General features: G+C 46.6%; 1 protein-coding gene across 5 annotated transcripts in view; it reads right to left on the bottom strand.

Moving 5' to 3' along the window:
* Positions 1 to 27063, bottom strand: part of LOC119954241 (collagen alpha-1(XV) chain-like) — a 149721-nt gene that overhangs the window by 29157 nt on the left and 93501 nt on the right. For 4 of the 5 annotated variants that reach the window (XM_038779319.1, XM_038779321.1, XM_038779322.1 and 1 more), the window contains 7 exons: positions 25245 to 25346; positions 23299 to 23343; positions 21660 to 21728; positions 12384 to 12464; positions 12255 to 12296; positions 7739 to 7787; positions 3174 to 3223 (listed from right to left, as the gene is read on the bottom strand). In XM_038779319.1, coding sequence (XP_038635247.1) covers positions 3174 to 3223; positions 7739 to 7787; positions 12255 to 12296; positions 12384 to 12464; positions 21660 to 21728; positions 23299 to 23343; positions 25245 to 25346 — 438 coding nt within the window. The remainder of the gene's footprint in view (positions 1 to 3173; positions 3224 to 7738; positions 7788 to 12254; positions 12297 to 12383; positions 12465 to 21659; positions 21729 to 23298; positions 23344 to 25244; positions 25347 to 27063) is intronic. The other variant, XM_038779320.1, reaches the window with a different exon arrangement.

The following is a 27063-nucleotide window of genomic DNA, read 5'->3' as shown; positions in this document are numbered from 1 at the left end:
TGTTAGCTTTGACAAAGAGTCATCGGACTCGAAACGTTAGCTCTTTTCTCTCCCTCCAGATGCTGCCAGACCTGCTGAGATTTTCCAGCATTTTCTCTTTCGTTAACATTGGAAATGTGTTAGGATTGAGATTTATCATGTTTTCATGTGAAAGACAGGGGGCGCGATTCTCCGCAAATGCGGAGAGTCGTAAAGGCTGCCGTGAAACTGGCCGTGTTTCACGGCAGCCTCCGCGCCCCCTCCCGGGACCCGATTCTCCCCACCGGTCGGGGCTAGCAGCGCGGCCCCGCGAAGCACGGCATCGCGGGCTTAGCGACCGTCAGCTCCAGTTGGACGGCTCCAACCCGCGAATGCGCAGATGACATCATCACGCATATGCGTCAAACCCGCGCATGCGTGGGCCGTCATGCCCTCAGCCGCCCGCGGACTGATCCTGCGGGGCGGCAGAGGAACAAAGAGTACGCGGGTTTCGGACCCGCTGCCCGCGATCGGTGGGCACCGATCGCGGGCCCATGCCACCCTTGGCACGTCCGTGGTGCGGCAGTGCCTATCGGTGCCATGGTTGTCGGGAACGGAACTTTGCGGCCGTTTTCACGAACGGTGAGAGTAGGTGTGTTTGCGTTTGTGAAAACGGCCGTAAAGGCCTGGGAACTCGGCCCATCGGCCGGGGAGAATCGCTGTTCGCCGTAAAAAACGGCGAGCAGCGATTCGTGTCGTGGGGCGGCCGTGGGGGGAAGGAGTATAGCGGGAGGTCGGGAAAAATGTCGGGAAGGCCCTCCCGCTATTCTCCGACCCGTCGTGGGGGGCGGAGATTCACGCCCAGGAGCTGGGTTTGAATTTAAAAGTGAACTAAAACATGGGGCAGTTTTTTAATGGATTTATTTTCTCTGCAAATTTTATTCTCCCCTCTTACGCTGATGGCGTTTCTGTCTCAGCAATCCTACGATTGGCAGTCACCGTGCCAAATCTTGGTTAAATGGTCATGAGTCCTTACATTGAGTGTGAGCAATCAGGAAGGTGATCAGAGCTGAGCCCAATCTTGTTATCTGTGAAGACTCTCACCCGCACTAACATCTGCCCCCGCACCAATGTACTCCCATCCTCCATTTCCACGTTCCCTCTATCACCACATCTGTATTCCGGCATGATTTAGTGAATCTGAATGAAAAGCCTCAGGTAGCAATCCCAACATGCCACTGAGATCCAATGTCACATGTCCCTGCTGTAACCTTGATGAGATTGGCGCATGCAGCGTAGAATTGCAATCAAATCTGGGACAGTCCTCTTCCTCGCATTGAGTTCCCGAGTGGACAATCTCGGGTGGGCAACAAGGGAGTTTAGATTATGTTCTTCACGCAAAATGAGTGACCCTCAATCTAACTGAGTGCTTTGTGATAGATTTACTGTTTAGGTCTGCAGTCATTTCCCTGCAGTGCTCTGCAGGTCAGTTTGCGATCATTGTGAAGAAAATTTAGGAAAGCATAAAGTCAGATGTGGGATTGACTGCTCCGAAAGAGCAAGAGGGTCACATGGAAAAAAAGTTTGGGTTGATAATGCAGATTATGAACCCATTCAAGGGGACACTTGGAAATCACTTGATTCTTAAGTTAGGGGCGCTCTTTTAGAACAATGGGGGGAGATGAAAGTGGTACACAATAGCCATTCTGGAAGTGAGTGTTCCAATTTAGCGGTGGGACAACAGGCCATGATACAAAATCCCGTAACATAGAGAAATGCAAACCTCTCCAGTGTTCAACAACAACCAAGCGCATATGTGGTTACAACTGGTGTTATGTTGCATTGGAGTAGAGGTCAGATCAAAACAGTCCATGATCTCAGGTCGATGGCAGACTCTATACCAAATTAAATGATATCAAAGACACAGTCTCAGAGTTTGCACATTTTCCTTCCAGTGGGAAGAGTCCATGCAAATCTGTTTTAGATTCCAAGAATTGTTATCCTGCTTCAAGATCAGGCCGTCTGATTCAACCAACTACACGTGATAGTGACAGATATGTTTCTGTTAGTGTTTGTACTATATATATCTATCTCCTATTACTGTTGTTGACTTGTACATAGTTAGCTTTAATCTCATTTGCTTTTTTATTTGGAAAAAAGGAGGGATGATATGGTACACATTTAAGAAGTGTGGCTATATTTCCAAAGAAATGAAAGGGATGTGATCTAACGCACGATGTGACTTCTGTATGTTTGCAATCTGAAGGTAGAGGGAAGACCCGTGTGTACATGCAAAACAATTTTTGGTTAAAGAATCCATGTTATTGCGTTACTGATCCCATCATGAATGGTCAGAGCTTTGTGCATAGTAACAGCTATCGCAGAGGGTAAGAGAACAGAACAGCCAACATACTCCTTACAGACAATCTAGCCTAAGACCAGATAGAAGGCCAGATTGAGATCATATCAGTTTTGGCAACTGAATTACTCAGTGGGGATGAACTGGCCTTGCCAGCAATGCCCATATCCCAGAGAACAGTTTGAAATGGTTCTTCACTCGCATTATATTTAATTATTATTTGGATATTGGTCTGCAGAGTTCTACTATCCTGACACTGATGCTGTACTAATATTAGAGCTACGGTTCTTAATTCAATTGTTGCTCTTAGCTCCTGGATTTCACTATTTCCATGTGTGAGTCTCCCAAGAAAGGTTGCCTTGTACCCAGGGACCTGTGCGTGGATACACCAGACGCTCCCTAAGGGTCATAGTTCAACAATCTATGATCTAATATTGTGCAAAAGCAAATTGCTACAGATGGTGAAAATCCGTAATAGAACAAAGAATGCTGGAAATACTCATTAGGTCAGGCAGCAACAGGGGAGAGAACAACAGAGTTATCCTTTCAGGTCAACGACCATTCATCAGAACTGAAAAGAGATAGAAACATACAAGGTTTTAAGCCAGTGGAAGGGCGAGTGGCATGGGGGAGGGTGGGGTGGGTGTTGGAGGTGGTGGTGGGGGCAGGGAGAACAAAAGGGAAGATCTGCGATCGGTGGAGGGCAGGAGAGATTCAGTAACGGTAGATTTCATAACCCAAAGGACAAAGAGAGTGGTAAAAGATATAGAAAAGAGACAACGGTTGTGTCCAAATGAGACATAAATGGCTACATCACAGTATTGAAGATCACCAAGCACTGAAATAAGTTATTTACCTTCAGGGTGCTGTCGTAAAGATTATCATTGGTTTTGGGTCCTTCAGAGTCTAGGAGGAAACACAATTGTATTTAGTTTTGTCTGGGAGTCACAAAGCTGGTGCAGTGGGGAGTGTGTGTAGTGATCGTGGCACGCTGGCACAGTGGTTAGCACTGCTACCTAACAGCACCAGGGACCCAGGTTCGATTCTGACCTTGGGTAACTGTGTGGAGTTCGTACCGTTCTCCCTGTGTCTGTGTGGGTTTCCTGCGGGTGCTCCGGTTTCCTCCCACAATCCAAAGATGTGCAGGCTAGGTGGATTGGCCATGCTAAATGGCCCCTTAGTGTTCAAAAGGTTAGGTGGGGTTACGAGGATAGGGTAGGGCCTGGCCTAGATAGGGTGCTCTAACGGAAGGTCAGTGCAGACTTGATGGGCGGAATGGCCTTCTTCTGCACTCTGGAGATTCTATGAATCTCTATTCCCAATAGGATAGTTTTTCTCATGATTATTATACTGGTGTACCATATCAATAAGAATCACTGCACACATTTTGTTGGAATTACCATCGTAGTGTAACACTCTTAACTGAGTGTTGCACACATCTCACTAACAAGTAAGCCACAATTTGTCCAGGGAGATTCCATAGTGGACACACTAAGCTGAAATTTAATTAAGCTAGATATTTAACAAAATACTTAACTTGTGTGGGTCCTATTTATGTGGACTGCCAAAGAGAATTGCTTTTGAATTTAACATTAGCTGACCCCATTATTTTCAAAATAGTGCTTGGTAGCATTTCAAGATTTGGCATCCTGTTACAAGGTTATGAATTGGTTATTTATTCATGAGTTTGGTATCTGAGTCGCTGTAAACAATAGCTGGTGGATGGAGGCGTAAAGGAGCACAGTATTGCATCAATAAAGTTCTGGTAAATGAGCAACACAGATTCGTCAAGGCGAGTGGATGAATCTCTGCCGCCGTTCTCCTACTCCCGGATTTTCACGGAGCAGGATGATCCCTGAGGAAAATGATGCGCACTGAGATTTTTTCCAAGTCTAGTCAGCGATGTCGATTTTGCTTTCTGCTGTTCCCCCGATTCTAGAATCTTGGTCATCCTTCATTTTAATCACTCCACCATTGACAGCCGTGGCTTCGGCTGCCAAAGCCCTGAGCTCTGGAATTCCCTACCTAATCCTCTCTACCCGTTTCCTTCTTATGGATGCTCCTTCAAACCTATATTGTTGGCCTAGCTTTGGTCACCAGTCCTAATAGCTCCTTATATAGCTCAGTGTCAGACTCTGTGCCAGAACGCGCCTGTGACGCACCTTAGGACCTTTTACTAGCTTGCAGGTGTTTTATTGGTGTTTTAAGGTCTTAAAAAGTGTTAGTCACCTTGCCGTCCTGTTAACACAGGCCATGCAGCTGGCTCCATGTTGAAAGGGGCCTGCCATTAGCTGACCAAAGGACCAGCCCGGCTCAGGCGCTAGGCTCTTTTAGTAAGAAAGTCGGAGTCCTATGAAATCACTGGGGCTCCAAGAGGCATTAATTGGTTGGAGCCAGGCTATGACTGGAGGTGGAAGCCAAGAGGCCCACTAAAGCTAAGTGTTGAATATTTGAATGCTGCCTCCAAAAGAATAGGAGTAGACAGCAGCCGCCACCTTCTGCAATCACGTTCGAGGCCGCAACTGTCCTCCCCCATCGCTTTTGGACGCAATGGCCTGATTTTGAAGCCTAACTATCCAAGCCACCACTAAAGCTTGCCTACTAGACTTGACTGAAGCCAAAACCTCAAAATCAAAGGGGTCTCCTATCGAAAGTCAAGATCGATCCCATTAATCCCAAATATTTACGCTTGGGGGAAGCTCTATGCAAAAGTAAATTAGAATTTTTTCATATTCTTTGATGAGATGTGTGACTTGCTAAACCATTTCAGGCAGCAGTTAAGAGACAACCACATGGGACAGTAGATTTCCTCCCCTAGGGGACATTTGTGAACCAGATGAGAGTCTGCAACAATTGCTGTGACTAACTTTCAACTCCAGATTTTTCTTCATTAAATGAATTTAAATTCCACAAGTTCTCATGGCAGGATTTGAATCCTCATCCGAGATTTAACCTGGACCTTGGGATCCAGTGACATTACCATTACATCACCCTCATATACAAGATGCAGGGCAGCTAGGTATCGATATTTCTTACGGAGTATCACTCCTCAATGAAGTAACTAAATGATAAAATGCATTTCAGTGCAGGCAATGCAGGAATTGTGTCATTTTAATTCAGCACTATCCTTCCTTTGGTATCCAATCATTAATCATTGCGTATCGCGCATACCCATGACTGAGCCTAAAATGTGCCCTGTCTACCTCAAATTACCATGGAAAAGTAATGCAAAAGATGTTCTGGTTAGGCCACATATTTCTTAAACAAAGTACCATTATTCTTAAGAATTACATGTTTAGTTGTTCATTGTCATGAAAATTGACAATACTTTTCAGTTTTCCCGAATCATAGAATCCCTACATTGCAGAAGGAAGCCATTCAGCCCATCGAGTCTGCACCAACCTTTCTAATGAGCACTCCGCCAGTTACGAGTGTGCATCCCGTCGTATCCCTGTGATCCCATAACTTAGCCTGCACATCCCTAGACATTAAGGGGTAATTTAGCACGGCCAATCCACCCAACCTGCACATCTTTGGACTGTGCAAGGAAACCGGAGCACCCGGAGGAAACCCACGCACACACGGGGAGAAAGTGCAAACTCCATGAGGTTGGAATTGAACCTGGGTCCTTGGAGATGTGAGGCAGCAGTGCTAACCACTGTTCCACCGTGTCGCCCAAATATCACGTTACATCTGGAAAAAAACTTTCTATTGCAGAAGGTTCTAGGAATAGTTCCCAAAGGGATTCTCCGTGAAAATCATTGCCCAATTAGAGGCAACAAAGATTGTTTCTGTCTCACCTGTTCATTATTATTTGAAAAAGAAACAAAAAGAACAAAAGATAAAAATACCAAAGGATTGAAAACTTTAGATTGCACCAATAAATGTTCCAAGTACCTACTTTATGGGTAAATACTTCTATTCTTTTCCAAAAATGATATAAAACTACTGAAGTAAAGTGCCACCTGGTCATGTGGTTCTTTGTTGATATTTCCCCAAGGGCTATTACCATGGGCGCGATTCACCCAAATGGGAATGAAGTCCCATAGCAAGTGCCCACTGTCATAGGGCAGCACGGTAGCACAATGGTAGCACAGTATCTTCACAGCTCCAGGGTCCCAGGTTCGATTCGCGGCTTGGGTCACGGTCTGTGTGGAGTCTGCACGTTCTCCCCGTGTCTGCGTGGGTTTCCTCCGGGTGCTCCGGTTTTCTCCCACAGTCCAAAGATGCGCAGGTTAGATGGATTGGCCATTCTAAATTGCCCATAGTGTTCAAAAATAGTTCAGGTGGTGTTACTTGGTTGTGGGGTTACGGTGGAGGTGTGGGCTTAGGTGGGTTCGTCTTTCAGGTGCAGACTCGATGGGCCAAATGGCTTCCTTCTGCACTGTAAATTCTATGTTCTATGTCTAAGTCTCGCTCTAATATGCAGATTTGACAGAAAACTGTGGGCGGGATTTACATCGCAATGTCTCTTGAGATCGCGTTGGATCTCGCGGGTGCTGCGAGCCAATAGATCCCGGGAGCAAGGTCTCCTGACTTTTATTGGCTATGCTGCGCCGTGGTGAGCTGACATTCTGGCGCAGCATGGCTATTGGATCGCGTTCAATGTCATTGTGAATGCTTCACTGTGTTTCAAAAGCTGTAATTATCACAGCAGCGGCTTCTTCTGAGTTCACAGTTTGATGGCAGTTTAAAGAGGCAATTAAAAGGTTAGATGTCTTTGATACGGTGCCTGGGTTTATTTGTTTTAATAAGGGATTAACCACTTGATGAGACTTAAATGCTTTGGATGGGTTTCTTGAATGGTTTTTTTTTTCACTATCAAGTGTGTATAGGTGAGAATGTCAGCAATGTATTTCTTTTCATCTCCATATGACTCCTGCAGTCTTCCCATGGTGGATACTGGGTGAGTGGCTCCAGAGTTGGCATGGGGTTGGCATGGAATTATGAGTAGGCATGAGTTGGGTGAGGGACATGAGTTGACATGGAGGTGGTATGGAGATATGAGGGGGCATGGGAGTGGATAAGGGCATGAGTTGGCATGGAGGTGGTATGGGGGTATGAGAGATCACGGGACTAGGTAAGGGGGAGTAATGCGGTGGTGAAGGCTAGAGGTCCTAACAGCACCTCCATGAGCTGAGACAACGTGCCAGAGAATCGAGGTGGGCCTTCTAACTCACCTACCTTGGCACTCACCAGCCGCCCAAGCTCACCTAAGGACCGCCACTTTAGTTGGCAGACCCTACTGATCCCAAACCACACACCCCAGAATGAAAATTAGGTCTAACAGGATTGAATCAGGTCTGTGTGGAAATTTCTAATTCAAGATTCTCGCTCCTTTAATAGTGACAATCTGGCCCCTAACCTTGATATATTTTCAATTTTGGTGCAAATATACTCCTGCAATCTTGCAACAAGTACCTGTATTCCTGAAGACATGACCATTATGATGGTGCTCATGGTTCACCTGCTGGAAGAAACGTCAAATAATTAACGGAAACAAAAACAAGGGATGTGAGGTGCTGATCAGTAGCATGAGAAATATACCACGGGTGAGATCAAGCTGTGTGATCTTCCCTCCAATTCTGAAGGTGTTGAGTCTTTTTTCAGATGCACATTCAAATGTCATTCCTTAATTCTGAAGCAAAATGATAACCTATCAGGGAAGTGAGAGAGAAACACAGAGCCTCAACTTCGCACTTTCACCCAGAACTAACAAACACAGCGGCCAGTTTGTGCAGATCAAAAAATAAATACCTTGTTAATCTTTTTATAAGGGGTGCAGCTTGAGAGAAAGAAAGCCAGTCAGGACCCTGGGAGAGTATGCGGCTCGTCGTTGTAAAGTGTAACAGGATATTTAATGATCTGGATAGGCAGATGCCGGTACCTCCAATAATGCAGCACCCCTCTAATATCGCATTGAGGTTTCAGGCTAGGTTATGTGCTGAAATCCTTGTGCAGTTTTAATGCAGAATTTTCTGACTCAATGACAAGTGTACTATCAGCAGAGCCAGACTAACACACAATGCAGATGTGGAACCTTAGTCGGACTGCTTTCTGACATAAAGCTATGTTTTGTGTCCTGGACTGTCTTTCTGTTAATCCATGAACCCTTCGGTATTTTTTTGGCTGCAATGTAACCAACGGATGAGTGTGAGAAATGCAGGATTTTAGATATATTGGATATAAGCATTTAGCAATTTAAGGGTTAAATGCCTGGGGTTAGAGTGTGTTTGAGTGCAATAGTCATGTTTTTATTTTTATTTATTCTTTATCACATCCTTTAAGTTACAAAGCCAATGCACAGAGTGGACGGGGCAAACCCTTAATCCACCTCATTGCTTGCTCCAATAACCAATTCAAATTCAAATTGAAGCCAATTCATGGTGTGCACAAGAGAGACAAGCTGACAAGAAAAGGCATTGCACCTCATGTTGGGCTTGACCTGACGCTTGATCTTAGCAAAAAGGCAGAGAGCAATTAGTCATGTTTTTATAGGAATCTTGTTTTGCAAGACCAGAAAGCTTTTAGGAGCCAGAGACCATCATAAAAGCCTGGGAAAATGCACTGTGATTGACTAGCGGGGAGTCCCTGGGGAGTTAATGTCTTTTTAGCCTGGGGAGTTAATTTGTTTCCAGCTTGGGGGGAATGATGTCATTGCTGGGTGAAGCTAAGGTATGCAGATATTTTTAGAAAGCTCTGAAGTTGAGTTCTGAACTGGCTACCCTTTAGACCACAAGTAGGGTATTTTGTTCTCACAGTAGGTCAGATAACAAAAAGAGTATTTAAAACTATGCAGACTTGTCTGAGGATATGGGGAAGCTGAAACAAACCAGTTGAAACAGCTTTTTGAAGACATCCAACCAGAGTCTGCAGGGGTTCTAACAGGAGCCTAATCTGTTCTGGAGAGCAAGTATCACTTTGTGCCATGGGCATGTAGGATGGATTTAGAGCTGTATGTTTTTTTATTTCTTGTTGTTTAATTGGCAATAGAGATAATAATTAAGGGCATTGTATTTACTGCATTGAGAGTGTTGTTTAAGGGGTAATTGAAAGCTATTTTTGGATGTGTTAAAGATTTTAACATTGTGTTAATAATAAAGTTTTATTTTAAAGTACCAAATCCCTATTTCTTCGTGCGATCACTCCTGGAGTGAAGTATTCTTTCCGCACTGTCTTACAAAATATACAAAAATATTGGGATTTCGGTCCAGTACCCTAGCCACTATTGGAGTCTGGTCTGCGATCGTAATATCAGCTCTAAAATTCTTAAATGTTTATATCTTAAATTCACTGCATAGCTCAATAGTGACAACTTTGATATAGTTAAATGTTTGTGAAACTTTGTTGTGCATAAGTTGGCTATTTCTTTTGAACATAAGAGCATAAACAGTAGCTGGAGTAGGCCATTTGGCCCTTCCAGCCAGCTCCACCAGTCAACCAGATCGTATCTGATCTTCTACTCCAGGCATTGTCAAACTCAGGGGCGCAGTCCGCGGGTGGGTCGCAGGCAGGTGTCGGGAGGGTCGCGGGCCCGTCCGTCGCGGTGCTCCCGATCGCACAAATACGTGCGCAACAGCCGCAGCAGCTGCCTTTTAATAATGCCGGCTGCAAGCGGCCTTCAAAATGGCCAGGAACAAATAAAAAACATTTGGCCGCACTGCGCCTGCGCACCGATGATCGGGCATGCATGCGCAGTGCGGCCGCATTTTTTTTACATGGTCGCAACCTTTTTTTTTCAAGTTCGGGGGGGGCCAAAGGGACAAAGGGGTCATTGGGGCCAAAGGGACCCAAAACTATTTCCTCAATTTTTGTCAGCAACCAACAAGGTAAGAGAAAATGGTGTGTCGTGCAGGTCGGCCGGCTTGGGCCGCAAAGGTCGGCCAGCGTGAGTCGCAAAGGTCGGCTGGCGCGGGTCACGAAGGTCGGCCGGCGTGGGTCACGAAGGTTGGCCGGTTAGTAAAAATGGGTCCTTGGATAAAAAGTTTGAAAAACACTGTTCTATTCCACCATCCCATACTACCCCATATCTCGCAATGCCTGCCAGAGCTGTATTGACATCTGTCTTGAATCTACTCAATGACGGAACGTTGGGTTAGAGAATTCCAAGAGTTCACAATCCTTTGGGTGAAGAAACGTACCCTTATCTCACACCTAAATGGAGGGCCCCTTAATCTGAGGCTGTGACCCTGTGTTCTAGATTCCTAAACCAGGGGAAACATTTTCTCATTATCTGCATGATCAAGCACCTTAAGAATTTTATGTGTTTCAATTAGATTGCCTTTCATTATTCAGAATTCAAGGGGGGAATACAGGCCCAGTCTACGCAATCTGTCCTTGTGAGATAATTTGCTCAGCCCAGAACGCAATCTAGTGAACTTTTATTGCCTGTCCTCAAAGGCAATTATGTCCTTCCTTAGATAAGGAGATGGAAACTGTAAATGGTCCTCTGGGTGTGATCTTACCAATGCCTCGAGAACACCTGTGACGGTCATTCAAAAGTAATCCAATGGTTACAAAGTACTTTGAGACGGCCTAAGGACTTGATAGAGCCCTATGTATCTGTGAAACCTTTATCTTCATTCTTACTCTATGTCTTAGCCTGTGTTCTGGATCATTATTCTAATTGAGAAATAAAGACGATGTTTGGCAATGACGAACCGATTGTGCAAAGAGCTGGAGAGACCAATTGAGTACAGGTGGTAATGATCATGGGTTTTAAAAGACATTTGGCTGTAGGAGAATGAAAAGTTCCACAATTACTTTGAGGTTTGGAGAGAGAATGAGCTGTGCTAGGAAGCAGTATGCTAAGAGGCAGCACAATGAGTATTGATCTGACAGTGAAAGTGCAAGAGGAGAGTAGCAGATGGGACAGCATATTGACCTGAAAGGGAACAAAAAAATGAAAGTGTCATAATATGCACCCATGCACATCATGAGGTAAAAGCAGGCAGTGACAGACACCCAGGTGAGCCAATCAACATACAGGACAGAACACAACCAATCACCAGACAGAACACTAGACAGGGGCTTCCAACTATAAAACACACGAGGCATCAGCACTCTGCCTCTTTCCACTGGTGACAACTGTAGTGACAGTCAGGGAGTATATATCAGTCAGCACCTTCTACACGTGGATCAGAGATAGCCTGGTCTAGTTAGTTAGATTTAGTACACTTAGAGAAGTAGAGTGTCAACCCACAGCCAGCTGTGTGCATTGTTACAATAAATCGTATTAAACCAACACCTACGTTTGGTGTATGCTTTACAGTTTATCTGCATCCTGTTGCAGTTTGTGTTACCCCAGGGTGAATAACACGACAGAAAGGTCAGAGGGGCAGGAGTATCAAGGGATCTGGAGATCAGACGGATAAATAGTGATGGGGTACAGCTCAGTGATGACTTGATTGAATGCAGTGTAGACTCAACGGACTGAGGAAATCTCACATTCCCAATTTCAAAGACGACGGACTGACTTTTTGGTTTGGGAGCAGTGCTCTGGAGCCGGTTCAGTTTCCGGATCCCAAACCTGCCTCTGGGAGTAACAGCCACTGACCTAGGAGTTTGAGTGGGGCATCCCCGCTTCATTCACAGGGAGCAAGGTTTTATGTCCAATCAAGGGCAGGGGGCAGGGTGTCAAAGCTTGAGGGCCAATCAGAGGCCTTCCAGCTTCAGAGAAGTAGGTAACTGAGAAGGCAATTCAACAAGGCGGTGCTCTCTTAACAATGATTTAAAATATATTACCTGAAAAATAGAAAAAGCAGCCAGGTCACTACTGAGGGGAAATTCCGCGAGAGACAGCAAAGTTGCAACGGCTCCTCTCGTGCATCAAAAGTCTGTTTTGCTTTACAATGAAAGCTTAATACAAGAAATGTTTAACTGAGAAATAAAGGACAACTTGCATGATTTCAATTCGACGTTAAAACCAAATACTTGCCGGTATTTTGCAGTGAGGTCTTGGAGGAACGGGGAAAATTCTCTGCAAGCATAAAAAAAAGGAGCAAACCTTTAACAAAACAGAAACACAATTACAAACGGAAACGACTGAATTGATGAATGGGCTTACGTTGTAGTAAAACGATCCTGGAATTCCTGGTGGGCCTGGAGGTCCTGGAATACCAGGAACACCCGGTGTGCCTGGAAGTCCCTAAAATGTAACAGTCGAGAGGGGAAAAAAAAGTGTTAATTTGGTTTTAAAAAGACCTTGAGGTTGAATTCATAAAACAATGTTTTGAGGGTTAATCATTTCCTGCTCAGGTCCAGATAGCAGTCAATGGGTGCGTTTCTCCAGCTGTTCCTGTTGGTGGGAATTTCCGGTCCTGCCAACAGTGACCCCCCTCACTCCTCCCCCCCCCCCGGTGCCGGAGAACTGTGCGACAGAGATGAGCACAACAGGAAACGCCACTGTCAGCGGAGGGTCCAGGAGGTCCCACCGCTGGCCAAGTTAGGCCGCCTCTACTGCCGCAAAACATGCCGCGCGGCCACGCGGAAAATCCCGGTCCAAAATCTTCCAGCTCAAATCCGATATAAGTCAAATGCAGAAAGAACTCGAAAAAACATGGTTCTGATATGTTGCCTCCATCAAATTGATGCGTATCTTATTTGCCCCAGAACAAGCAGGGAGGACACAGTTTCAAAGTGTGGAACAGGTTTTATTTATAGGGGCTGGTTTAGCACAGTGGGCTAAACAGCTGGCTTGTAATGGAGAACAATGCCAGCAGCGCGGGTTCAACTCCCATACCAGCCTCCCCGAACAGGCGCCGGAATGTGGTGGCTAGGGGCTTTTCACAGTAACTTCATTGAAGCCTACTCGTGACAATAAGCGATTATTACTATTTACAGTGCTTTTAAATATCTCTGTGTTCACAAAATTGTCTGCACCGATGCTTATTCCAGTTCAAGCTTCTAGGCTCTATGGCATGTGTTTACTTCAGCTCTGACCCAGGTTTGGCCAATCAAACACAGTGAGCATAGAGTGGTTACCAGATGCACCATAATCAAACTTAGAACAGTTCAACTATTGAACACTGCAAACTGCAAACTCTGCTGCAAATCTGGAAATCTCTGTGTTGTAAACTTCTTCCTGGACACTGGTATTTATTCTAATAAGTATGCAGACGTTCCAAAACGTGAAGCCAAGAAGTACAATACGACTGACTGTGAAATACTTTTTTCTAGATATCTCCTACCCAACAGCTTGGGATGAAGTAAACATTCTGGCAGTGTACAGATATTTTTTTAATTCAATTTTTTCCCCAGGAGCAATGGCCTTTACTCTGGTTGGTATCCTGCCCAAGAGTCCAGTTTATAGGTCTGTCCAGTGATCTTTTACGTCCACCGGGGTAAGAGATGTAGGTCAGTCTCTGACCTTTGGCCCTGTCGAGTGAGGTTCCCTGATGTACACAACATCATTGAATATATGTATGACACTTGGCATTCTGTATGTGCGAAGGGTATTCAACTACTGAAGGAATTATTGCCACCCTCAAGTCCAAAAATGTGCACTTTCTAATGTGAATAGAAATTTAAATGCAACATAATTCACCTGAGATATTGTGGCAATCCTACTAGATTCTGTTAAAGATTGGCTGGGATTTTACAGGATTGCAGGCAGCATTCCAGGCACAAAATCGGGTAGGATGGTGGCGGGTTACCATGCTTGTGACTTTCCAAATGCCACTGGTATTTTACCAGGAATTGAGTGGGCACTTTGCCAAGTGGGGGATGTTGCCAGTTGCCAAGTTGTGATCTCGGAAGAGATGGGGGTGACCATCCTGATCAACTAATCTGTGCCTTCTAGACATGCTGTCTGTTTGTCCTCACAATCGACCCTCATCCCTTGATTAGTCCCGATAATCCCTGACCACACTTACCAGCACTCAGGGTCTCCTTTATGAACGCTTCTCCAGGCAGCACTGCAGTCGCAAGAGTGACCACAACTCCTAGTGGCACTGTTGGGACGGCCAGTCATCTGATTAACTGGCAGCTCTAGGTGGCGGTGGGGCAAGGGAAGGCGCAATTGTGAGCACTTACCTGCCTGATGGACATGACATTTTGATGAGATTTCAGTGCAATGTGGAGGTGAGTTTGCCTCTGACTATCTGGTCAATTATTGGGGCCACCACTGTTCTATAAAATCCCAGCTGTTGAATCACAGTGGGTGGAAGTGTAGGGTGCAACACAATTACTAACAGCATGGACATACCAACTATATATATTTTCTATATGAAACATAGATGCACCAAACATAAATTGACAATAGAGAGACAAGGAGCGAGCAAAATAGAGAAAGAGAAATATCAGAGAGAGCGAAGGGGAATTTTGACTCACTTTTCCTCATTCAAAGTTGCTGTGGTCAATTAGAACATAGAACATAGAAAAATACAGCACAGAACAGGCCCTTTGGCCCACGATGTTGCGCCAAACTTTTGTCCTTCTCTGTTCTAATAAGAAAAGGCCTGGCACCCTCAACCTTTCCTCGTAAAACCTACTCTCCATTCCCGGCAACATCCTGGTAAATCTCCTTTGCACCTTTTCCAAAGCTTCCACATCCTTCCTAAAATGAGACGACCAGAACTGCACACAGTACTCCAAATGTGGCCTTACCAAGGTTTTGTACAGTTGCATCATCACCTCACGGCTCTTAAATTCAATCCCTCTGCTAATGAACGCTAGCACACCATAGGCCTTCTTCACAGCTCTATCCACTTGAGTGGCAACTTTCAAAGATCTATGAAATAGATCCAAAGATCTCTCTGCTCCTCCACATTGCGAAGAACCCTACCGTTAACCCTGTGTTCCGCATTCATATTTGTCCTTCCAAAATGGACAACCTCACACTTGTCAGGGTTAAACTCCATCTGCCACTTCTCAGCCCAGCTCTGCATCCTATCTATGTCTCTTTGCAGCCGTCAACAGCCCTCCTCACTATCGACAACTCCACCAATCTTTGTATCATCTGCAAATTTACGGACCCACCCTTCAACTCCCTCATCCAAGTCATTAATGAAAATCACAAACAGCAGAGGACCCAGAACTGATCCCTGCGGTACGCCACTGGTAACTGGGCTCCAGGCTGAATATTTGCCATCCACCACCACTCTCTGACTTCTATCGGTTAGCCAGTTCGTTATCCAACTGGCCAAATTTCCCACTATCCCATGCCTCCTTACTTTCTGCATAAGCCTACCATGGGGAACCTTATCAAATGCCTTACTAAAATCCATTAACACTACATCCACTGCTTTACATCATCCATGTGCTTGGTCACCTCCTCAAAGAATTCAATAAGACTTGTGAGGCAAGACCTACCCCTCACAAATCCGTGCTGACTATCCCTAATCAAGCAGTGTCTTTCCAGATGCTCAGAAATCCTATCCCTCAGTACCCTTTCAATTACTTTGCCTACTACTGAAGTAAGACTAACTGGCCTGTAAATCTGAGGGTTTCCCTCTTCCTTTTTTGAACAGGGGCACGACATTCGCCACTCTCCAATCCCCTGGTACCACTCCTGTTGACAGTGAGGACGAAAAGATCATTGCCAACAGCTCTGCAATTTAATCTCTTGCTTCCCATAGAATCCTTGGATATATCCCGCCAGGTCCGGGGGACTTATCTATCCTCAAGTTTTTCAAAATGCCCAACACATCTTCCTTCCCAACAAGAATCTCCTCGAGCTTACCAGTCTGTTTCACACTGTTCTCTCCAATAATATGGCCCCTCTTATTCGTAAATACTGAAGAAAAGTATTCGTTCAAGATCTCTCCAATCTCTTCAGACTCAATACACAATCTCCCGCTACTGTCCTTGATCGGACCCACCCTCGCTCTAGTCACTCTCATATTTCTCACATATGTGTAAAAGGCCTTGCTGTTTTCCTTGATCCTACCCGCCAAAGATTTTTCATGCCCTCTCTTAGCTCTCCTAATCCCTTTCTTCAGTTCCCTCCTGGCTATCTTGTATCCCTCCAGCGCCCTGTCTGAACCTTGTTTCCTCAGCCTTACATAAGTATTGTTCTTCCTCTTAACAAGACATTCAACCTCTCTTGTCAACTATGGTTCCCTCACTCGACCATCTCTTCCCTGCCTGACAGGGACATACATATCAAGGACACGTAGTTCCTTGAACAAGTTCCACATTTCAATTGTGTCCTTCCCTGACAGCCTATGTTCCCAACTTATGCACTTCAGTTCTTGTCTGACAGCATCGTATTTACCCTTCCCCCAATTGTAAATCTTGCCCTGTTGCACGCACCTATCCCTCTCCATTACTGAAGTGAAAGTCACAGAATTGTGGTCACTAGCTCCAAAATGTTCCCCCACTAACAGATCTATCACTTGCCCTGGTTCATTACCAAGTACCAAATCCAATATGGCCTCCCCTCTGGTCGGACAATCTACATACTGTGTTATAAAAGCTTCCTGGACACACTGCACAAACACCACCCCATCCAAACTATTTGATCTAAAGAGTGTGATGAATGGTTACTGTATTACTGTACCCTTATCATCATGTAGGGTGATGTCCCCTTTAAGACCGGGCTGGGAACCCTGGGGGACTCCGCCTCTGGCTCCGCCCACCAGGGAGCGTATATAAGGGGCCGCTCTGTAGGTGGCACCAGTAGGGACCCGTCTCGGCATCAGGCTAGTTCTTAGTTTATTAAAGCCTTCTTTACTGTTCTACTCTCTAGCGTCGTTATTGAGGGTCCGACAATTTAATAAGCTAAACTACTTGAGGATGGACGCAGGTCTCAAGCCAGAGAAGCTCAACCTGGAAGCTCGGACACCGGAGGCCACAGAAATTTTTAAGTACTGGCTCCGCTGCTTTGAGGCCTACCTGGACTCCTCAGAGACCCCATCCCAGGGCCACGCAAGTTGTGCCTACTCCACACCCGGGTGAGTCACAGAATCTCTGCCTCGATCGAGAAGGCGACTACTTATGACGAAGCAGTCGAGATCCTACGCAAGCGGTTCGTCAAACCCATAAACGAGGTTCATGCCAGGCATCTGCTGTCTACTTGCCGGCAGCGCTCAGGGGAAATGCTAGACAAATTCGTAGAAAAGCTCACCGTGCTCGCCAGGAACTGCGATCATCAGGATGTGATGGTGGAAGTCAATATGAACCTGCACATCCGAGAAGCTTTCGTGTCCGGCATCCGTTCGACCTACATCCTCTAAAATGGAGCAAAATACCTCCAGGACACGGTAACCCTCGCCACCTCGCTGGAAGTGGCCCGCCACAATCTAGGCACGTACCCCGCAGACCCTGCGCGCCTCCCTCGGACTTCCCCAGACTCGGCCACGCTACGGGCCTGCCCCGTGCGGCGACACGCCCAGACCGGGGGCACACCGTGCTATTTCTGTGGGCAGGGCCAGCACCCACGTCCACGCTGCCCAGCCCGCTCCGCCGTCTGCAGCGACTGCGGGAAGAAGGGGCATTTTGCGAGGGTCTGCCTGACTAGGCCCAAGGCCCAGAAACTAAAAGATCATCGGGCCCAAAAATCAGGCTCACAGGCCCGCAGGCCTCGCAATGCGGCTGCGCATCGACTGGACACGGTTCCTTCTGACGCATCATAGGCCTCATGCGAGTCATGGGGCGGCCATCTTGGCAGCGGCCATCTTCTCACCCTGACACGTGCGACCGACGGCGGTGGCCATTTTGTGAATCCGACTCGGCTGAGAACTCGGACTACCCACAACTGGGAGTGATTACACGCGACCAACCGGAGCCAAAGCACCTGCAGAATTCCATGACGCAGGTCCAAGTCAACAGGCGCGACACTCCCTGCCTCTTCGACTCCGGGAGCACAGAGAGCTTTATCCACCCAGAAACGGTAAGACGCTGCTCCCACGTGCCAAACCACAGCCCTCACCTCTGGATCCCACTCAGTCCCAGTCCAAATCACGGGGTATTGTATTGCGGATCTCTCAATCCAGGGCGCCGAATACGCTCGTTTCAAACTTTATATCCTCCCCCCGCTGCTCGGGCTGGATTTCCAATGCAGCCACCGAAGCCTGACCCTGAAGTTCAGCGGATCCCTGCCCCCCTCACAGTATGAAACCTTGCGACACTGAAAGTTGCACCCCCCTCTCTATTCGCGAACCTCACTCCCGACTGTAAGCCCGTCACCACCAGGAGCCGGCTGTACAGTGCCCAAGACATGACTTTTATAAAGTCAGAGGTCCAGCGTTTACTGGGAGAGGGGGTCATTGAGGCTAGCAACAGCCCCTGGAGAGCACAAGTGGTGGTAGTACGGTCCAGGGAAAAGAAACGGATGGTCGTGGACTATAGCCAGACCATAAACCGCTTCACACAGCTTGATGCATACCCCCTTCCCCGCATAGCAGTAATGGTCAATCAGATTGCCCAATACCGGGTATTTTCCACTGTCGATCTCAAATCCGCCTACCACCAGCTCCCTATCTGACTGAAAGACCGCTCCATACTGCTTTCGAAGCAGCTGGCCAGCTCTTCCACTTCCTCAGGGTCCCCTTCGGCGTCACAAATGGGGTCTCCGTCTTCTAGAGGGCGATGAACCAAACGGTGGACCAGTACGGCTTGCGGGCTACATAACCGTACTTGGACAATGTCATCATCTGCGGCCATGATCAGCAGGACCATGACGCGAACCTTGAAAAGTTCCTCCAGACCGTTCGAGCCCTCAACTTGACCTATAACAAGGAAAACTGTGTTTTCCACACAACCCGACTAGCCATCCTCGGCTACATCGTGTAAAATGGGGTCCTAGGTCCCGACCCCGACCGCATGCGCCCCCTTAAGGAACTCCCCCTCCCCCATAGCCTCAAGGCCCTTAAACGGTGCTTGGGGCTTTTCTCCTATTGCGCCCAGTGGGTCCCCAAATATGCGGACAAAGCCGGCCCATTCAGGAAGACCACAACATTTCCCCTGACGGCTGAGGCCTGGTCGGCCTTCAGCCGTATCAAGGCTGACATCATCAAGGCCGCTATGCACGCGGTGGACGAAACCATACCTTTCCAGGTGGAGAGTGATGCGTCAGACATCGCCCTGGCTGCTACCCTCAACCAGGCAGGCAGGCCAGTAGCAATCTTCTCCCGGTCCCGCACCTCCTCCGAGATTTGGCACTCTGCAGTCAAAAAGGAGGCACAAGCCATTGTGGAGGCCGTGCGGCACTGGAGGCACTACCTAGCTGGTAGGAGGTTCACCCTCGTCACCGACCAACAGTCGGTAGCCTTCATGTTTGATAACGCACAACAGGGCAAAATTAAGAATGATAAAATCTTGAGGTGGAGGATCGAACTCTCCACCTACACGTACGATATCAAGTATCGTCTAGGGGAGCTCAACGAGCCCCTAGATGCCCTGTCCCGCGGCACGTGCGCCAACGCACAGGAGGATCGCCTGTGGGCCATTCACAATGACCTCTGTCACCCGGGGGTTACCCGGCTCGCCCACTTTATCAAGTCCCGCAACCTACCTTCCTCCACCAAGGAGGTCAAGGCCATGACCAGGGCCTGCCAGATCTGCGCGGAGTGCAAACCGCACTTCTACCGGCCAGACAAGGCTCATCTCGTAAAGGCCTCGGGGCCCTTTGAACGACTAAGCGTGGACTTCAAAGGCCCCCTCTGTCCACAACCGCAATATCTACTTCCTAACCGTCATCGACGAGTTCTCCCGCTTCCCATTCGCTGTCCCCTTTCCCGACATGACCTCGGCCACCGTGATAAAAGCACTGTCCAGCATCTTCACCCTGTTTGGTTTCCCCGCTTATATCCACAGCAACCGGGGAACATCGTTCATGAGCAATGAACTGTGTCAATATCTGTTCAGCAAGGGCATCGCCTCGAGCAGAACAACCAGCTATAACCCGTGGGGAAACGGGCACGTGGAGAGGGAGAACGCGACAGTTTGGAAGGCTGTCCTTCTGGCCCTATGGTCAAGAAGTTTCCCAAACACCCGCTGGCAGGCGGTCCTACCCAATGCCCCACACTCCATTAGGTCGCTCCTCTGCACGGCCACGAATGAGACCCCTCACAACCGCTTGTTTGTCTTCCCCAGGAAGTCCATCTCCGGGGTCCCGCTTCCACCTTGGCTGACGACTCCGGAACCTGTCCTTCTCCGGAGGCACGCGAGGAGCCATAAAACAGACCCCCTGGTCGAGAGGGTCCGACTACTACATGCGAACCCCCGCTATGCCTACGTCGAGCACCCCAACGGCAGGCAAGACACGGTTTCCCTCTGCGATCTGGCACCCGCTGGTTCCCCCATCACAGACACCCTCCCTCTCACGGTTTCCTTGCGGGACCTGGCACTCACTGATGCCCCCCCCCCCCCCCCCCCCCCCCCCAGGTCCCCCTCTCCGTCGGTGGACACTGGCCCCTTCCCCTTCCACACTCCCCGCCGGCACCGCTAGCCTCAGCCCCAGCTATCCCCCTACGCCCTGACCCCCTACCAAAGCTCCGACCACCGTGCTCCCGGATGTACCCTCAACTAAGACGTCCGTGTCCGTCGCACCACCGCCCGAGCTGAGGAGGTCGATGAGGACGATCCGTCTGCCGAAACGAATAGACTTGTGATCCCACTTCACCCCTGACGGACCTTTTTTAAACAGGGGGTGAATGTGATGAATGGTTACTGTATTACTGTAGCCTTATCATCATGTAAGGTGATGTCCCCTTTAAGACGGGGCTTGGAACCCTGGAGGACTCCGCCACCTGCTCCGCCCACCAGGGAGCCGTATATAAGGGGCCGCTCTGTAGGCGGCACCAGTAAGCACCCGTCTTGGCATCAGGCTAGTTCTTAGCTTATTAAAGCCTTCTTTACCGTTCTACTCTCAAGCGTCGTTATTGAGGGTACTACAAAGAGTTTCCACACAATATTTGGGACGTTGAAGTCACCCATGACTACTACCCTGTGACTTCTGCACCTTTCCAAAATCTGTTTCCCAATCTGTTCCTCCACATCTCTGCTGCTATTGGGGGACCTATAGAAAACTCCCAACAAGGTGACTGCTCCTTTCATATTTCTGACTTCAACCCATACTACCTCAGTAGGCAGATCCTCCTCGAACTGCCTTTCTGCAGCTGTTATACTATCTCTAATTAACAATGCAACCCCCACCTCTTTTACCACCCTCCCTAATCTTATTGAAACATCTGATTCATCAATTACCATTCATGCTGAGATCAGTTCAATCAATCCACAACAAGGATTTAACCTGAGACTTTCATGTCCTGTCAGGCCTGGTGTAAACATTTGAAGCGCAGTTGGATGTGCTGGAGGAATTTTGAAGCCCTTTAAGAATCAAAGTAGCCTTTCACCTTTGCTAACTTTCCTCATATGTCATTGTGCAACATTGACTCACACAGGGAACTGTTCCTTGTCCTCCTGAAGTACCAGGCTCTCCCTTCTCCCCCTTCAGTCCTGGTAGGCCCTGTCAACATGGAAGAGCAACAATCAAAAATCAAGAAGCAAAATACTGCAGACACAGGAATTCTGAAATAAAACCAGAAAAAGCTTGAAATACAGAGCATGGCGCGATTCGACGGAAAAAAATCTATGTCCGGTTTTGAGCACATCTAGCGGGGTGTTTCTCAGCAGCCACAGGGCCGGGAAACACCCCACTATTCTACGGCACTTTGCTGTTTATCTTGACCTTGGCCGAAATTTAAGTCATTTTCTCCTGGGGAGACCAGCAGGAAAGGCTCCTCGCAGATCGGGGGTGCAATTTTGTCTGCCTGCCACGATCTTTCTCACTCTATCAGCCTCCCTCCACCCTTCACCCCAATCCTCCACTTCAAACCTCAGGAGGCCCCTGAGGAAACCCCCCCCCCCCCCACAACCGGTAAGCACCCCGCCTCCCTCCGGCCAGATCCCTGGCAGTGCCAACCTGGCACCCTGGCAATGTTAGCTTGACACACTGGCAATACCCCTGCCAGCCACAAAGGGTGGCACTGACTGAGTGCAAGGCTGCCAGTGCCAAGGTGCCCAGGTGCCGGATGGAGAACCAGCGTGCCAGCCTTTCCTGTCCCTGATGACCCGGGGGGTCTCTAATGGCCTGAGAGAAATCCCCAGGTGCCATTGTGACTGGTCCATATTTGTGGAAATCAGTCTCCGAGGTACAGCCGTTAGGTCCCGGGCGCCGGGAGAACCCCTAAAGCTCATTCAAATATGCTGATCCGCATCACGCCCAGTGAAGGCGAGATCCAGGTTGTGACGTCTCTCGCAAAATTTAATTGCCTCGTTCCAACACCAAGTCGGGTACGACGAGGCCGCAGAATTGTGCCCAGCATGTGTGGAAAGAGAAACAGAGACCTGAATATTTTGTGTCGGGATGGCACAGCCCCAGACTGTGAGCACAAAGTAGAATGGGTAATTTAGTTGAGACACGCCATGCCAGAATTAGCAAGATCCACAAAATGAATGAAACTGTGCAGAAGGACTGGCCCCAAACTGTGAGAAAATGGACCATTTTTTAGCCTTCATTGGGGGTAATAAAGATGTCTGTCAGCACCAGCCTGGGGATTGATAACAGTGCAAGGGCTAACCAAATGAAATCAGGTTTAAATGAGTGTGATTAAATTAAAGGCTTGACAGACTGGGTCTCTTTTCTCTTGATAAACAAAGGCTGAGGGTGGACCAACAGATGGAAAATTATTCAAGGTTTTGATGGAGTGGATACAGAGAAAATGCTTCCTCTTGTGAGGAAGGTCACAATTTGACGCCGTCAATATAAGATGGTCACCTCGAAATACAATAGGGAATTGAGAATAAACCTCTTTACTCAGAATGAGGAACTTATTGCCACAAAAAGTGGTTGAAGTGAAGAGTATAGATTTATTTAAACAAGCAAGTGAGGGAGAAGGGAATGGAGAGTTAAGCAGATAGCTTTAGTTGAGGAAAGATGACAGGAGGTTTCAGAGGAGAGTAAACAGCAACATAAACAATGGCTAAACTGAAGGGTCCATTTCCGTGCCATATATTCCACGTAATCCTATCCTTACCGGTCTCCCAGGCATGCCAATTTCTCCCCTCAATTTCTCCAGCATCTGTGCCAAAACCAAAAAAGAATATCATTATTAAGATGTTCCACACTGATTTAAATTCTCTAAAACAACAGTCCATCGGCTCTCCTGAATTCACTGTCCCATGAATATTTAAATGGCATTCTTTGCATTGTTACGACCACAGCAGATGTTATTTGCAGAGTATGGCAACTCCCAGAGGAAACTTGTCTTACTTACCATAACCCTTTTTTTTGTATTCTGAAAACAAGGGAAAGTAAACTCCTGACCACAAAAACATAGAATTTCAGTTTGGGGTTTTTAAAAATTAACAGATTTATTATCAAGAAGAGAGGAAAACTTAAGCACACAAGATCAAAGTAACAGAGTTAAAACAGTCTTACGAACACCGCCCCCCCCCCCCTTCAACCTGGTCAGAGCACACAAGTCAACACTTCTGGGCAACTCTCCTTTATAGGGCTTCACTGTAAAAATCCAATAATATCACCCAATGCAAAACTGCCTGTCACTGTGGTAAAGGTACATCACATGACTTTGCAACCTTACTCCCACTCTGCTGTGGAAGTCAAAAAAGAAAATCAGAAATAAGGCTGCTTTCTGAAACCAAAGATTTTTCTGATTACTGAATGGCTGCTTCAGATTCTGCACCTTCTCTCAGCACTGAGTTGTTCCCACGGTAAGATCCCCAAACACCCAACATATCTCCTGAAATATTTGTTTTGCCCTTTATCTTCAATTCCTTTGTACTCAGCACCTCTTTGAATTCTGCTTTTCCGAAATATAAAGTTTTCATGTTTTCCTTTTTGAGTCAAATAATATCTAATAACTTTTTAACATTTACCTATGAAATCTTTGTAATTTTTCAAAGTTCCTTACTCCCATTTGAAACTTAACAGCTGAAAAGTTAAGCCTCGATCTATCTCCTAATGCAAATTTCTAAACCTAACCTATTTACCCACAAATCTACCTCACCATGGCATCTTACAACAAATGTATGCATTTAGCATTTTCATCCCATTAATCTCTCAACTCTCTCAGACAGGTCTCCATTAACCTTTCTCCAGTGTAAGTAAATAATTTACACGCATACACACAACCTTCTTTACAGAATAACACAATATTCCCCCAAAAATGTTTTAAAAATAACAGCCATCCTCACAGCATCCAGTGAGTTGAGTGCTGATTTATATTTAAAAACAGGCGTTCAGGGTTAGGGAAACCTTTTGAACGTGCAAAGATGATCATATTCTTCAGATAAAAAGACAGCAGAGGCTTGTCACACTGTAATTACAACTTCTCACCATTGGTGGTGCTGCAGCTCCTTCACTGCAGGTAGGTTTGGTCACATAGTGAAGAATTTACATGGACATTTTATATTCCAAATTATATTGACAAAAAGGTGTCTCAAGCAGATATAATTTTTAACATATTCATATGTCTGCCAAAAATCTATGATAAAATACCCTTTGCTTTCAAAATTATGTGTACATGGACTGCATTGAGTTTTATTGTTAATGTGTACACCGTAATGGACGATGTTAATGCTGGGAATTTAACACTTTTCATTATGTTATTACCAAGAACACTCCAGTTTAAATATAACATGAGTTAAAGTCAGGGGAAACTTCCCTCCTACATCAACTCTGCACTTCGGTTCCAACCGCGACAATTTCCCATTCCCCACCAGCGGCCTCTCTGAGTGAGTCTGGCCAATGAAAGACAGCTCGGTGTTTTTGACCCGTCCACTGCCTGAATTGCCTCAACTTATTTCATGGAGAACTTTTACAGACAAAGAGAAAAGTTTTTATTCCATCAATCTTGAAGCAATTGATTGCTTTGGTTAGAACCAAAAGATGGATTTGAACCAAACCCGGAGCATCAAAGGAAAAGACAATTCCTGGAGTGAAATGTATGATAACATTTACCTGACTAGAAGAAACGTCAAACAATTGGGGGCCAGATGGTCCTGGGGGTCCTGGTGGCCCTTGGGGTCCTGGCATACAGATACATTCTTGATCACAGACACCCTGTTCCATGGATCATGAAAAGAATACGGAAATATAAATACATTTATAGCATACTATATTATTGCCCTTGAAAACGTTATTCAAACCAACTTTCCTGGCCAGTCTCTATTATCAATATTTAAATAGGTCAAATAATCATCTGGGCCAAGGACCTACTTTAAACCTTTGAGTTTCAGAAGAAAGTAAAAATGTCATCTTAAAACTGACATAGATTTAATATTGACGATATCAATGAGTGGGTTCTATTTTTAATGGTATAACATTGCCTTGTTGTCCCCAGTGTTGTTGTTATGCCACCATTTAAGAGGCTGGTTTAGCACAGGGCTAAATCGCTGGATTTGAAAGCAGACCAAGGCAGGCCAGCAGCAAGGTTCAATTCCCATACCAGCCTCCCCGAACAGGCACCGGAATGTGGCAAATAGGGGCTTTTCGTAGTAACTTCATTTGAAGCCTACTTGTGACAATAAGCGCTTTTCATTTCATTTTCATATCCTTCAAAAGGCTCAGTCTTCTCAACAGTGTTTGTCAGTCTTTGCCACATGGACTGCAGCAGTACAAGAAGGCAGCTCACCAACAACAGGGCGGCACGGTAGCACAGTGGTTAGCATAGTTGCTTCACAGCACCAGGGTCCCAGGTTCGATTCCCGGCTTGGATCACTGTCTGTGCGGAGTCTGCATGTTCTCCCCGTGTCTGCGTGGGTTTCCTCCGGGAGCTCCGGTTTCCTCCGCAGCCCAAAGACGTGCAGGTTAGGTGAATTGGCCATGATAAATTGCCCTTAGTGTCCAAAAGAAAAGGTCAGGTGGGGTTATTGGGATAGGGTGGAGGTGTGGGCTTAAGTAGGGTGCTCTTTCCAAAGGGCCGGTGCAGACTCGATGGCCTTCTGCACTGTAAATTCTACGATTCTCAAGGGCAATTAGGCATGGGCAATAAATGCTGGCTTAGCCAGTGAAGCCCACATCCCAAGAATCATTATTGAAATGCCATCTTGACTCAATTCTAAGGAAGTAAGTTTTGCTTTCCATCTGAATTTCCATCGCTTCTTTGGGAAAATATGTACCTAACTTCAGCTTGGCACATCCCCATTGTAGTGTAGGATTAACCGCATGGAGGATTGATAGTGTCCACACCAACAAAATGTTATATGTGTTAAACATAGGGGATCTTCTCGTACACCAAACTAGTACATTAGGGAATATAGATGAAGGCAGCAGACCCTGTCCAAATAGCACTGGCATCTTCACACCTGATGCAGAAGTCAATGGGTAAAGTTGAAGTCTGTCAACAAAGAGGGGTAAGAATTGTTTGACTTCTTTAAGGGAGGCTCAGAAATTTGAGTTCAATCAACCCAACGTGGCTAGACTATTGAGCTTAGATTCCTAAGTGATGTGTCAGCACAAGATCGCCATATCTCATTTTTTGATTGGGTATGTTCCTTGTGTTCTTGGTCAGGTCCCTGGATAGATGTATGGATCGATGGCTGAAGTGCCTAAAGAGCCATTCATGATGGTTAATGAGAAAACCAGTGTAATTTAGTTTAAACCTAAATCAAGACCTTTAAATTGACAAAACTAAAAGCAAATGACTGTGGATGCTAAAATCTGAAGCAGAAACAGAAAATACTGATCCTAGCTGCCCTTTTACACACTACTCAACATTGTTCTACCATTCACACATTCTAATCTCTTTATGTGCCACTATCACCATGCTTCTTAGCCT

The sequence above is a fragment of the Scyliorhinus canicula genome, chromosome 19 (genome assembly GCF_902713615.1).
Source record: "Scyliorhinus canicula chromosome 19, sScyCan1.1, whole genome shotgun sequence".
NCBI lineage: Eukaryota > Metazoa > Chordata > Chondrichthyes > Carcharhiniformes > Scyliorhinidae > Scyliorhinus > Scyliorhinus canicula.
The sequence above is the reverse complement of the archived record's forward strand: the minus strand, read 5'-3'. Positions and strand labels throughout refer to the sequence as shown.